This window comes from Chinchilla lanigera, unplaced genomic scaffold, assembly GCF_000276665.1.
Source record: "Chinchilla lanigera isolate Chin_1 unplaced genomic scaffold, ChiLan1.0 scaffold00006, whole genome shotgun sequence".
In the NCBI taxonomy this organism is placed as follows: domain Eukaryota; kingdom Metazoa; phylum Chordata; class Mammalia; order Rodentia; family Chinchillidae; genus Chinchilla; species Chinchilla lanigera.
This window is the reverse complement of record NW_004955407.1, coordinates 25,886,965-25,901,667: the sequence shown is the minus strand read 5'-3', so window position 1 is coordinate 25,901,667 and position 14,703 is coordinate 25,886,965. Positions and strand designations below refer to the sequence as shown.

At 37.0% G+C, this 14,703-nt stretch overlaps 1 protein-coding gene across 6 annotated transcripts in view; it reads left to right on the top strand.

Moving 5' to 3' along the window:
• The window catches only part of App (amyloid beta (A4) precursor protein), a 248,324-nt gene that overhangs the window by 71,915 nt on the left and 161,706 nt on the right, over positions 1 to 14,703 (top strand). For all 6 annotated transcript variants that reach the window (XM_005375598.2, XM_005375597.2, XM_005375595.2 and 3 more), the window contains exon 3: positions 10,629 to 10,758. In XM_005375598.2, the coding sequence (XP_005375655.1) occupies positions 10,629 to 10,758 (130 nt within the window). The remainder of the gene's footprint in view (positions 1 to 10,628; positions 10,759 to 14,703) is intronic.

The window sequence follows — 14,703 nt, the reverse complement described above, 5'->3', positions numbered from 1 at the left end:
CTTTGTAGCCCAGGCTGACCTCGAACTTGCAATGATCCTCCTGCCTCAGCCTCCCAAGTGCTGGGATTACAGGTGTGTGCCGCCACACCTGGCCCATGCATAGAATTCTAAAAAGATTTTTAGGCAACACTTGCAGGGATGCTGGCCCATAGTGCATATTTGTGCCTAGTTAAGATGCAAATGCCATGATAGGCCAAAAGGTAGAGTGACAAATATACAGTAGGACTTTAAATATTGAGTTGTCATATCCTAAATAATCATGAAGTATGCTTGTTGAACACAGGAAGGAACATGAAGGAACTGAAACCCTAGGTTGATGCTTACACATATTTTTTGAAGCTACTAAATTTTAGAGTAGTTTGTATGCAATAAGAAATGACACAACAGAGCCTCAATTGCTACTTTCTTCTGTGGCTCTTTGATAAGAAAAAAATGTTTTTTTCCTCTGTTCTATACTAGAGGCAAAAAGTATTGACATCATGGAAACCACTTGAATATAGCCTTATAAATTATTCATAATTCAATCAACAGCATAAAGTGGCCACTTGCCTTAATGAATTGTTGTAGCACGCAAACTTTGGCCTAAGAAATTTCTAAATATAAATAAAACAAAACCAGAATAATACTCATTTTGAAATATGTGCTAAAGCTTAGAAATACAAATTAGAATTGTTAGATTTCATTGTACTCTTTCTTTTGGATGAAATGAGTTTTTTTTTAGAACATAGTTTTATTTATACCAAAACCAAAGGCTTTGGGATGTGTAAAGCAAAAAGGAATTCAGTTCTACATCTCAGGAATCTTATCCTCCCAAATTTAATTCAGGCAGACTTAGTATTTATTGAATACCATGATGGGCAGAGTTCTGTGTCAAGAGTTGCTGAGTAGGAAAGCACCTTGACTGATGGGAAATTCGTAAAATACACAATACAGTATAATTACAAGGGGAATTTAGAAATTGAAAAGCTGAATGATGCTGTAAAATAGAGGGTGTTGATTGTAAACCTGGGGACTTGGGATCTAATTTTGGAGGCAAATGGGAACCATGGGAAATATTCAGTGTGAGTACTTTGTTGTTAAGACACTGTTCTTAGAAAAATGAATTTGTCTCCAAGGCTGAGTTAGATTGGAGAAGGGGGGCATTCCAATCACACAATAGAAGTGTGAAAGCCCTCCCATCCTTCTGCATTCTGTAGATGAGCCGGGGGTACTTTGAGTCACTGTGGTAATAGCACTGTTACTCCTTAACACCTGAGATACACAGGCAAGTGATGTAAAAGCAAATCTTACAAGGAAAACGAGAAACTGTGTAGTTCCAACATCGATCAGCCGATGCTGGCTGGGAAAAGTAGGTGAATGTGGCTTTGTCTCTTACCTTTTTTTCTTTGATTATGGACATATTCTTTTTTTTTTCCTAAGTGTTTTCTTTTCCACAGCTAACAGTGTGCTATTTCTTTAACCTTCTTACTCTAACTGAACAGTAGTTTTGTCTACAGATTACCAGAACAGGCAAACAAAGCACACCAGTGCCTGCGCAAAAAAAAATCTGCCTACTGTACGAGGTGAACAAAACCATTTCTTTTGCCCAACTTTTCTGCTCTGAAATATATAACCAAACCTGAGATTTTCACACAAGATTTGTTTCTCAGCATTTTTGTTTGAATTCTACAGTAATGTGAAATTCAATCACATAAAAAGGCAAACAACAAGTGTGATCTTTCCATTCTAACCAACTTTGGTGTTAAAGCTTTGGTAGGGCATTATTTTTTTGTGCGTACCCTCCAGCTTTATAGGCTTAACATTGATCCACAGATTGTAGGCCCCTTAGCATTGTCATTTTGCTATTTGAAAGGTCCAAACATTCATATTAAGTGAAGCAATTTTTGAATGGGTGTATTGGGCTACTTACATATGGGTGTGGGTGTATTTATGCATTAGTTATCTGGGTAGAGTGGTATAGAAAGGATTGTTCGTACATACCATAGGATTTAGGGTTGAAAAAGATGAAGCCAGGTTTGGATAAAAAATCAGAAAATTAGCATGGGGGGGATGAGAATTTGTACTAGATGTGCATACATCTGTTTTTGTCTTCACGTTTGTGTCCCATTCTATTTGTTTTAGTGCCCCCCCCACCCCATCCCTGTTCAGTTTTATATTCACTTTGGAGTGAGAATGACAGTTGAACAAGATGCTTTAACAGCATTTTCCAGCTCAAGTATGAATGTGTGATTGTAACAATATATTTGCATACAATGTCAGAGTAGAGTTGGGCCAGATTATTGGGAAAGACAAACGCCTTGCAGCACTTTACCTCCTTGCCTTACATAAGGCTGGCATTGTGAAAACACCAAGCTCAGCCCTCCCATTGTTGCAGCAGGGTTTCGTCAGCTGCACGTTGCCCCTCCGCACCTCATTGAGCTGCAAGCAAAGAGCCACTCTGCAGCTTCAAGTCTCTGTCTTGGTTAAATTAGATATTGTTTTCAGTGTCCCTCAGTAGTAACAGAATTTTTGTGGAAAACTTTTAAAATACAGTTTTTCTTTGTATTCCAGGAAAATGTGAAGCGTGTCATTTAAATTCAGAAACAGAAATGTATTCTCTTTGCCCGGGTTTATACACTGAATGTTAAGTAGCTTAAAACTCGTAATTAATATAATTTTTGAGTGCTCAGAAATGGCACCTAATTTAGTTGTTATGTTCTAGTTCCATCTTCTGCAAAGTAGAACAATTACTAACTTGGGGAGAATTCTGCGTCGTGCTGTGCGTCAGATATTTGCAGTGATGGCTTGGTAAATGCTGTTGCATACTTTTCTTATTTTCTCCTTAGAATGAGTTCTTAGGAAAAAAAGAATTGGCACTTAAAAGCTTTTAGAAGATGAAAATATTCCATGACTAGTCTACTTCTGTAAGATTTTGTTATAGCACTTTTAATTCTTTGTTTTATGTATGCTAGCTGAGATCATCCATATAAGTTTGGAACTTGGGTTTTTATTTCTCTTTTTTCACTACATAGAGTTAGAACTCATTGTTTCTCTTGGACTTTTTTTTAACCTTTCAGTTTTTTTAGACTGCATGGATTTTTATACAGAGATTTTTACCAAAGTGTTATTTACAATAATGAAAACCTTTTCAGAAAATCTAATGTTATGGTTTGTTCCTGCATGTCCCCCCAAATCCTCGTGCAGTTATGGGTCAGGCTTCTATTCTAGATTTTTGATTGATCCATAGTCCGATGCTGGGATTATGGGTATGAGTACTACACCCACCCTGGGGCGGGTAGTTTGCATACAATGTAAGGGAGGGAAAGAGGCTGCTTGCCACCACCCCTCCCCTTTTGCTCTTGCTGTTTTGCTATCTTCCACGCCGTGAACTGTTGCCCTGTGCCATGTGCCACTCTGCCTTGGAGCCAGCCAAGTATGGGCTGAAACCTCCACAAACTGTGAGCTAAATAAACTTTTCTTTTCTTAATTTTGAGCATCAGGTATTTTGTCTCCAGAACAAGAGGAAAGTAACTAAGACATTGAAATTTCCAACTAGGAATAATTGACCTAGGGAAGCAGTGTTCACCATATTTTATAACATGTGAAGAAAGCAAGGTTATTAATACTTGAAAATATTAACAGTGGTTATTTTTTTGGACAGTGTGATCACTGCTAGTTTTTATTTTCACAGGTTTTCTCAGCCATGCATTAGTTTTATGATCAGAAAAAGTTATCACAATATATTGCTAAATGAAGAAGTTTATAAAGGGACAATGTACCTTATGACCCCACTGCTGTTTAAATAAAATGTATGCACATAAAATACTAAGAAAACCCACAACCTATAAAATAATTTCATTTGAGTAGGGAGATTATGCTAACCTTTCTTTTTTTTAAATATGAAATTTCAGGCAAAGAAAGAATAGTAAAATGAGTACCTGTATACCAGCCAGTTACTTCAATAATTTTCCTTTCTTCTCTTTTCTTTTCTTTTTTCCTTTTTTTCTTTTTGAGACAGGGTCTCACTTAACAGTTCAGGCTGGCCTTGAGCTCACTTTGTAGCCTAGGCTAGTCTCAAACTCACAATGATCCTCCTGCCTCAGCCTCCTGAGTGCTGGGATTACAGTTGTGCACCATTATGCCCAATTCAATAATTTTCAGATATAACCAGGAGTCATTAGTGAATGCCTGTAATCCCAGCACTTGAGATACTGAGAGAGAATTGCCACAAGTGAAGACCAACCCTGGGCTACACAGTGAGTTGGAGGCCAGCCTGAACACATAGTTGAGGCCCTGCATATAAAATAAATAAATAAATAGATTTAGTCACACTCTTGCTTTTGGGTAAGGTTGGGATGAAAGTTGTTATTTCAGTTACTCAGCATTTACTTTAGTTTTGGCCAGATACTGTGGAAGGCTTGTTGTTCATCCATTTTACTGACTTGTAAATTACAATGTACTAAAGCATCACGTTACTCTATGGATCTCTAACGTATGTAGCGTAATTTGTTAACATTGTGTAACTTCTGGCATTCTTCCAAAAGAAATATTCTTGAGAAGTTGTTAAAAATTAATTTCAAAATTGAATGAGTAAGAAAATAGGCAAATTATTTTCAGAACTAGTAGTAATTCCTATTTTTCTTTCTTTTCAGCCTTTTATTGGCTTGCCTTGATTTGTTATCTGGAATTGAATTGTATTAAATACAACTTTTAGCCTTAATCAGCTGTCTTAGCTAGCCTGCTTGCAAAGAATTTGCCATTAATGTTGACAGTACAGTTCTGTAGGACTCTAACAACATATATTTTAAAGAAATTTATGTATATAAAACTACATGTTGACTTTTTAAAATATTAGCCATGTCTTTCCTTGCTTTGCATATGTAACAACTTAAATGCCATCTTGTTCAAGATTACTGTTTCAATTTGTAGAGACACAGAAAGAGAGATTTCAGGTTTTTAAAATTTAGAACAGAAATGTTCTGATGGTGACCACGTTTTAAGGTTTCTCTGAAATGGACGAAACCATTTAGGCCACCAACTATAACCTGTTAAAGTAGATCAAGAGTCTTTGTACTTGACCTCTTTCTGGCTGTTAGCATTGTGCATTTCTTTAGTTCTCTTTAAAAAATCATCTTATGGACTGCTATTTTCACTTTGAAAGATGAAAGCTGGTTCTATAGCTGCTTTTCAGGTTCTGAAACAGCCCTTTTTTGCCTAGGCAAGAGCCTGGCTTTTAATTCTTCCCAGATGACTTCCTCAGCTAGACATTATTCACATTAATCTACTTTTTCTTACATAAGTTGCTATTATCTGTATAAGTTGCCACATCTGCTCGAAAGAACAATATTGGGCTATTTTTCTCAGAAAGCTCATAATCCAATAATTACTTAGAGCATCCTGTTTGGAAGATTGGCCCAATGGGAGCTTGATATACACTGAATTTCTCCATAATGCATGGATTCAGAAGTTAGCGAGAAATACTTATTAAATATTTATGCGATGCTTACTGTGCTAGCACAGTGTTGGCCCCTATTGAGGAGACATAAAAGTGGGCCACAGTGTCCCGCCTTCAAGGAGTGCATATTCTGATAGGCCTGGAGGGCCTTCAGAGAAGTGGAAAGTGGCCATGTCAAACGCTGTGATTAGATACAGAGATAGGATAAGCAACCTGGGTGCAGAGATTGAAGGAATCCTGGAATGGGTTATTGAAATCAGCATTTAAACTGGAGTATTTGTCAGAATTTGTTCAGTTGAAAAGAACATAAAGCTACTGAAGTAGCTGGTGTTTACACAGGGGGCTTATTGAAGGGGACCTGGGTATCTCTTAGAATCCAGGTGTACATGTGGAGATTCAAAGGGTTAGAGGCCACCAGCCAGGGTCTGTCTGATCCTCTGTCTGTGTCTCATCTCAACTGCTCATGACCTTGCTTTCTTTCCTTAGGCCAGCAGCTTCTTGAGATGTCTAGGTGACTCAGCCATGTGTTGACATGAGTTAATTAAAGTTTTGCCTTATCTAATGTCCAATCAAATATGCTCATCATCTAGTGAGAGCCTATACGTGTTGGTTCAAAACTATTGAAGAAGAGGATGCACTACGTGGTCTACTTTTCTTTAGTCCTAACTGCCTATAGGGATGGAGCAACATAGTCAAAGATGGTCCCTGACAGGTCCGTCTAGACCTCCCTCAGGCCTGAGGGTGGGAACATAACAAAGGAGGGATGGGTTTGCAGCCTAATGACAAACTTAAGATCAAAGATAATGAATGTGGGTGCCGTGGGGAAGCTGTGCTGTTATGCTATGTTAAATCCTGTTTTCTGCCCTTCAGGAAAGTGCCGTTTTCACGGGGAGTGGTGCCAATGTGTACTTACCATTGTAGGATGTGGTGAGCACCAGACAGCATTTCCCAAGTGGAGAGAGGGGCTGACGTTCTATGGCTTGGTGGACAGAGCAGGCTTGTCCAGGTGGCGGGGTGGGAGGGGGACACTAATTGGCTCAGGCATTTAGGATGGTATAAGGGGTCTTGGGGGAGTATGTGCTTGGAGGACAGTGTCAGTATTTCTGCAGCAGTTGCTCTCATGTAGTTGTCATTTAGGAAGATTGACAGGCATGCAGGACAGTTTATTTTTCAAGTAGCCAACCCAAGCCAGGTTTGCTTTGTTTTTAAGTAGCTATAAATGTAACTATTGTGATGCAGAGTTCTTTTTTCAAAAATCAAGAAAACAGTTAACTTTTAATTGGGTTGCATATAGAAACATATAAGAAAAAGGGGCTATCACGAAAAGGATTTATTGATGTTTATTGTATTAAATTACTAGCAATGCTTGTTACATTAGCAATCCATGTATGTGTTGGAAAACTCATGCATATTTAATAGCTGCAAGAATGCAGGCACACACACACATATATATAAATGTATAGAAAGAATTTAGGCATATATATTTTCTAGATTAAGATTTTAGAGACTTCCAAGAAAATACTAATCGAACTGATGCTTGTAATCAATTGTGGTGAAAAGCCAGGAACTTACTTAACTGTGAAGATATTTGCTTAATTATTTCAATTTTTATTCTTGACTAAAACTATGAACTGTGCTATCTTTTCAACATAAAAAGCGTGTATCTCTAGACATACACTGGAGCACTTTAATAAAAAAAACTAGATATAGTATTTGGAATATTTATCATTTAAAGTATGTTTTATCGTTTTGTTTTGTTTGCTTTTGCTTAGTTTAAGGTTGGCTTGTGCCTGTAGGCATCACATTATCTAACTGAGGTTTAGCCCTACTTCAGAAGAAATTTGTTACTTTGATATTTGATCTTCCTTCCCTGTTCAGTAAACCTTCTGAAGTTAGAACAGCAAAATTGTGTAGATTTTGGCATTTCCAAACCAATAATTTCTATTTCTAAATAAAAGTAACTGAATAAGACTGAACTTACTATTTCCATTTTATTGACTAGGACAGTAGGCAAACTATTCATGGGGTTTATGTTGTTCAAATTTTATAATCTCTGCATCCTTCTGAGTAATCTCTAAATCTGTGCACTTCCTACTTTCAGCAATATAGAGATTGTAACTGATGATCAGGAAATAATATCTATGCCTGAGATTGCATGATGGGAACTAGAAGTAAATTCCATTTGGATGATCACTATTTATCTTTTGGGAGAAGCTCTCTGTTCACAGAATTTAATTTGTGAGTTTGTAATTCTACTTGCTTAGAAATTGTCAGCCTAATAACACTATTCTGTTGCACTGAATATTAACCATAGGAATCGGAAAATGGCATGCATCTGATAAGAAAAAGAGATCCCTTTCTGCTATTAATTAGTTCTGTCTACAAAAATTCATTAGTTTAAAGTGGCAAGAAGGAAATGTGGTCCTATTGTCTACTACAGGGTAGTAGTTTTACAGAAAACTGGTAACTCCCAATAAAATTTTCAGCAGAGTATTTATTTCTGTGAAATGGCAGCTAGAATCCCTTTAGAAAACTGCAGTAAGTTACACTTCACTGCACATAAAGTTGTGTCCCTCAGGGCACGCTCTATGATGCCATTGAGTTTATGACTCACTAGTGCTGTACTTTTCTGATACAATAAACGAGTAAAGGTGGTGGGAGAATTATATTTCTGCACAAAGAGTCACTTTGCCTTTCATTATATAGAGTAAAGCCATGGGGCCATTAAAGTTTTAGTACATTTTCAAGTAGAACATTATCTGTGATCTAAAATGCTTGTATTGAAGTGTTAAGATATTTAAGAACAAAATAAAATAAAGGCAAAGTAGCTGTACCCTTTGGAACTAGATTACCGGCAGTGTTTTAAAGAATCTTTTCCACATCTACTGCAGGATTCTGATTTAGATGTGTGTGTGTGTGTGTGTGTGTTCTTTTAGCATATTCTTTCACTGTTGATTGATCTCTTACACTTTAAATTTTTAAAATAGACTACTTTTAGAGAAGTTACAGGTTCACTAAAAATAGAGAAAAAAAGTACAAGATTTTCCCAGTACTCCTACCCTCACATATACAACTCCCCCCCCATTATCAACATGTAGTACATTTGTTACAGTTGAAGAACCTACACTAACATACCATTATCACCCAGAGCCCATAGTATACCTTAGGGTTCACTTCTGATGTATATTCTTTGGTTTAGAGAAGTATAAATGTCATGTATCTGCTATTGTAGTATCATACAGGGTAGTATCCACTTTAAAATCTACTTTGTCCGTGATAGTGAACCTTTTGGAGCTTTCAGTGGTAACAAATAGCCCGCTATGGCATGTGTGCCATAGATTCACCACTGCTGCTTTTTGTTCTTCCTGTTTATGTCTCTCGTAACCCTAACCCCTGCTAAGATAGTTAAGAACAAACTAAGATGTTAGTGCATTTGGGTTTGGCTTTCCCAGGAATTCATATAGTATGTAGTCTTTAAAAGTGGTTTTCTACATTAGTCAGCTTCCCATCACTGTGATAAAATACCTGAAATCAAGTTAGTAAGTGAAAAGGTTTATTTTGGCTCGTGTTTTCAGAAGTTACAGTCCATGGTTGCCTGGCCCTGATGCTTTGGACCCTGGTAGCCAACTCAGGTAGCAGCTGTTTTCTCACAGTCTGCATAACATTGTGTCCAAATGTAGGGATGCCTTCCTTTCTCCTTATTGTTACTTCAAACCTCTCATGTCCTTTCTTCTCTAAAACACTGTCTTGCCCCAGCTATGAAGTGCATGATGTCAAAGGAGAACACTATTGTCCTCTGCTGTCAGAGTTACCTCTGGGCCTTCTCTCCCCTCAGGGGAATTCACTCTCAATTTTTGAAGTTTTTAGCTCCTAGTTTTCTGTCATCCAGTACAACAGTCTGTTCATGATTTGCAAATGATTTAAATAGGGATCCTTCCAGTATTCTAGTTTTAATCTTTTTTCCTTTTTTTTCTCCTGGTACCGGGAATTGAACTCACGACCTTGTGTTTGCCAGGCAGGCACTGTGCCAGTGAGCTAAATCCCCAGCCCCTAGTATTCTAGTTTTTCAGTTCCATGATTCTCATTCCTTCAGTGACCTTGCTTTCTTTGTTCTTTGTCTCCCATTTTCTCTGATGCTCACATTATGTATCTTGACATTACCAATAATGACAACTTCTCCAAAAATCTTAATTTCAATGATCTGACATTCAAGTTCTACTTCCTGACACCCTCCCCCCCCCCGTACATCTACAACCAAAATTTTTTTAGCCTACTCCAGGATTCACATTTCACAGATCTCGTCACCTTTCAATTGTGCACAATTTTGTTTATGTTCTCACTTTGACCACTTACGATTCATGGTGCATAATTAGAAGCATTTTGCTATGTCCCAGTACTCTACTCGTATTGTTATTTATCTAGCAAGACAGCTCATTTTAGATACACATTTTTGTACTTATGCATTTCTTTTAAATCTCTACTGATTACTATTAGTAGGAGTGGTTTGATATTTCACAAGTATATTTTAGTTGATTGAGTTTGACATTTCATTCCAAGTGCTCAGCACTTGATTTACTAAGAACATAATCAAAGTGATGGCATATAGTTATTGATGGAAGAAAAATTCATGAGTACAGTTCTTTATCTGCATGATCCTCTTGAAATTTTTTTGATAAATTATTCTTATGTACATAACTTCAAATAAAGAGATTAACTTTTATATGGGAAGCTTGTTATGTATTATATTCTGTGTATGAAATATTTGTCTGATAAGATAGCAGTAGGTTGAATTTAACTAAAGATAATCTACCTAGGTTTGTGTATGATCACACTTATTTAGACTGCTACAGACTGATAATCCTCACTCCAGATTATCTTTCATTGAAAATGATTCCATACTTTAAAGAATCCCTTCTTTCTCCTCTTTGTTTCTATTTTATCTGCCCTGGAAAAATTCTTTAAGTCCAAATGTGTGCAGTGAAACATAATCCACATTGCTTAATGGAATTACTGGAAACTTTGCCACTTGTTCCTTTTTCTTTACACTGAATTTCTTTAGTTTGGTTGCAAGTAGAACAGGTTTGACTGGTAGGGGACAGCAATACCTTCTAATAATGACAGAGGGTCCTTGGGTGTATGGACATGTCAGCACCTTCTCTGGGTAACCATGCACTCTTCCTGTGTGCTCTCCCAGGTCTACCCCGAGCTGCAGATCACCAATGTAGTGGAAGCCAACCAACCAGTGACCATCCAGAACTGGTGCAAGCGGAGCCGCAAGCAGTGCAAGACCCACCCCCACTTCGTGATTCCTTACCGCTGCCTAGGTGAGCCGGCTGGCTGTGTCGCTGGCCTTGATTGGTCAGTCTTGGGTGATGAAAATGAAGGGTGCCGAAAGGAGGACAAATACATCGACTTTTCCTTCCACTTTTCCTTTCCATTGTTGCCCCTGTCTATAATTAGCCCTCTATATCTGTGAGTACTACACCTGTAGACTCAGCCAACCATATATGGAAAATATTTGGAAAAAGAGTTTTATCCATATCGAACATATACAGAGTGTTTCCTTGTCACTATTTCTTAAAATATAAAGTGTAACAAATATTTACAAGGTGTTATAAGTAATCTGAGATGACTGAAAGTATATAGGAGGATGTGCATAGGTTGTATGCAAATACTACGGAACATAAAATACGGGATTTGAGACTGTAGATTTTGGTGTCCTTGGAGGATCCTAGAAGCAGTTCTAGATACTGAGGAATGAAGGTACCTTTCTGTTTTGCACAATTAAGGTAGTCTTTTATGTTATGAGAGTACAGGAGCAGTACTTCTGAGTACCCTGTCCCCAAGTGAATTTACCCAGGGGGTTTATTAAAATTAGAAATTTCTGAGCCAGTCCCAGCATTGGTGAATGAAAAATGCATGGTGATGAGGCCTGGGAATCCTTATTTTACAAAATCTCATAGATGATTCTCATTTATTTCATTTTCATTTGGAATGGGAACCTTGTGTGTTTCTTCACACAGCCGTCATAGAAGAGAAGCTCTAGTGTGAAGTTCTAACATTTTGCCAATTCCTTACAAAGCCTTTCCTTGTGCCAGATAAGTACTTTTCTTATAGTTTATGATAGTTAGGCAACTGGAATTGGGAAATGTGTTTCTCTGTTTATATCAAACTGAAATAAATGATCAGTCAGGTTAAACTCTTTCAGTGACTTCAAATTTCACTTTCACTTTTTCTTTATGAAATTGAGTTTTATGTGGTATCATGCTTTTTTGTTCTTGAAACACCGTCATAAATTCATATTTTGTTTGCCTTGGTTATTAATCTCCTTATTTATATTTTTATATAACCAGGTATTGTGAAAATTTGTGGTCTTTGATCTGATTCATTGCAGTGCATCGATCTAGATGTTCTTCATGAGTTCATGCATCAGTAGGACTGTAAATGAGAATAGAGCTCATTATATGGAGACTGTGGACAAATGTTGACATACATTCCAATGACTAAAAGGAATCTTTAGAGGAAAATCCTTGCTTTCCTAATAGGGCCCTGGGTTCCATCTCCAGTATTACAGAAAGGAAAATCCAAATTGCAAACTTAGAAAATGAGGATAATTCCTGGAGATTTTGGAGATCTATGCATTATTTGGTCAAAAATGCCACAAAAGCATACTGGCTGCTACTTATTCATGTGCATAATTTGAGAAACAAATAGATAACACTAGGCATTAGAATGAGGATTTCATGTAGTAAACTTACTGCGCATAATGTAATTGATGATTAGAGTATGGAAAATCAGATTCTTAAATATATATATTATTTGATTGTTTTGTTTTGTTTTTTTCCTCCTAATCTTTGTTCCTAAATGCTTTATAAAACCTCTTGTCCTTTTCTGTCTGGTCGAGAAGTAAAGATTCTGTCATATGAAGCAAAGTGCCACTTAAATACTAGCTACAGAATGTCTATTTCAGGATAATACTATAGAAGTCCATCTATCTTCCAGGATCTGTGGATTTCACACCTACTTATTCCTCCAAGAAATAATGCACAAAGACCATACCATTCAAGACAAGTAACGAGGTAGACAATGAGTTAGTTAACGGGATGGGACAAACTTTCTAAATAATTTCTTTGATATTAGAGTTGACTAAAAGGTAAAGTTCACAGTAAGATTGTAATAGGCATGATATTCCTGGATCACACATCATTTGTGTCTCCCCTGCCCCGCCCAAAATTCTCCATCTATAAAAATGTTCTTTCCCTTATGGCAGCAGAGAATTAAAACTACAGAGAAAGAAACACTGCAGAAAAGGTAACATGTGTTAAAAAAAAAAAATCTTAGGTTTACATATAAAGCCAGAAGATTTTACAATAATACTATGAATACAGAGAAACTATAAAAATATTTGTTTTTATTGTGATAAACTAAACAGATTTATGCACCAGTTAGGGAAATAACAATTTAAGTAGTTTATTTTTTTAATAATTAATCTCATCTAGCTAATACCAGCTTGTTATTCATATTAATGGCCTTTCCTTGGCCTATATTTTTTAACCACTGTGGAAAGAGAACCACTTGAAAATGTAGCATTCCACTGACAGATGTTTACAGAACTGCACAGCATGGACATGGGTCAAGGAAAATAGAGAGAAGGACATGAAGTGATTGTCAGAAAGCCTACGTGGAAAGATGGGAATGAGTTGATTCCTGCCAAGGCTTTGCCTTCAGCAAGCACCAGATTTCTCTTTTATCTTGGAAAAGATTCCGGCTCCTTTGATGTGTGCACATATAATTCAAGCAGACAGGTCACTAGTGACAAGCTTAGCAAACTTCCCAGTCCTGGTGCAGCATCTGATACGAAAAGAGTCCACTGACACTAACTGTTCCTGACTGTAAAGGGACAAGATAATCAGTAGATGTTCCCAGTAGGGATTTGGCTTGTTTAAATCATCTATCATATTTCTTACTTTATAAATCCCCGGTCTTTTTCCACTGGACCTGACATGGGCCCTAATGTGACCAGTACAGCGTTGTCTCCCATTTTATCATTGAGTTTAGATTAGAATTAAAGAGTACGGGCGTTGTTTGTTACTTATGTATAGGCAAATTTTCTAAAGGCCTCAAACAAATATATTACAGAAGACAGTTAAAATAATTGCTGATACGTATATGTAGTATTTCATAAAACAAATACAAAGTTGAGTGTAGAACTCATATATGTACATTTTATTTCCACTGATTGCAAGATCCCAATAACTTTACCCTTGCTTTTACTCCCTTCATTTTCCCCTTTCCTTTCGTTTCTTCTCTCCCTTACCTTCTTTTCCTCCTCATTTCTTAGTCTCTTACCTATCGCAGTATGAAACCTTTTGTAATTGCGTAGGGCATCGACTAGAATGCTGCTTCTACGAGGCATACTGTGTTGATTCCATTAGCTTTCCTTCATGGTTATAAACACTGAGTCAGAAAGGTTAGATTTATTGCCGTTAACACACACACCCCCTAAGTGGTAGGATTAGTACTAGATCCCGCCCTCTCTTAGTTTATAACCTAGTGTTCCTCACATCATATAAAACTTTTTATTACAGCAATATTTATCTGGTTTATAAAATTAAATCATATAGGAAAGGTTGTGATCTACAGGCAATATGTAGAACTTTAAATTACAACAGATGTTGATAAATGTGACAATCGTGACCCCTGGTATATAAAAATGTCCATGTGATGTTTTCTACTTTACAGTCGCAATAGATAAGTAAGATTCCCACATATTACTTGCTGCTTAAACAAAGAATTATTGTTTAGCATTAACCTAAGAATTCTCTAAAATCTTTGGCTATATCTAAATATATTCTTTAGACAAAACAGATCTTCCCTAAAGGTAATTCTCACAAAAATGCTACCTTGAAAACAAAGTGAGGTTATCTTAAAACATTAAATAAGCTTGAAGAGAGAAAAATGCCTGTTATCTCTAGCATGCAGCCTCCCTAACTTTCTCCGCAGGCCAAGGATCCAGTGTTGCATTGTGTAACTTTTCTCAAAACCATGTGTTTGTGGCAGATGTGCCTTGCCGTAGGAACTTGTGATGGGAAACCTGTATTAAGTTGCTGTTCGCACTTTCTGCCCATACAGTGGATGGTTTCTCTTCAGTGTGAGCTGGAGTTTTCATTCCACCCTTTGTTTTCTGTACTACTGCTGGAGCCAGTGTCGGATATATCTTAATCATAGAAATAATTATTGCATGTGTAATTTAGTTCACATCAATTTAT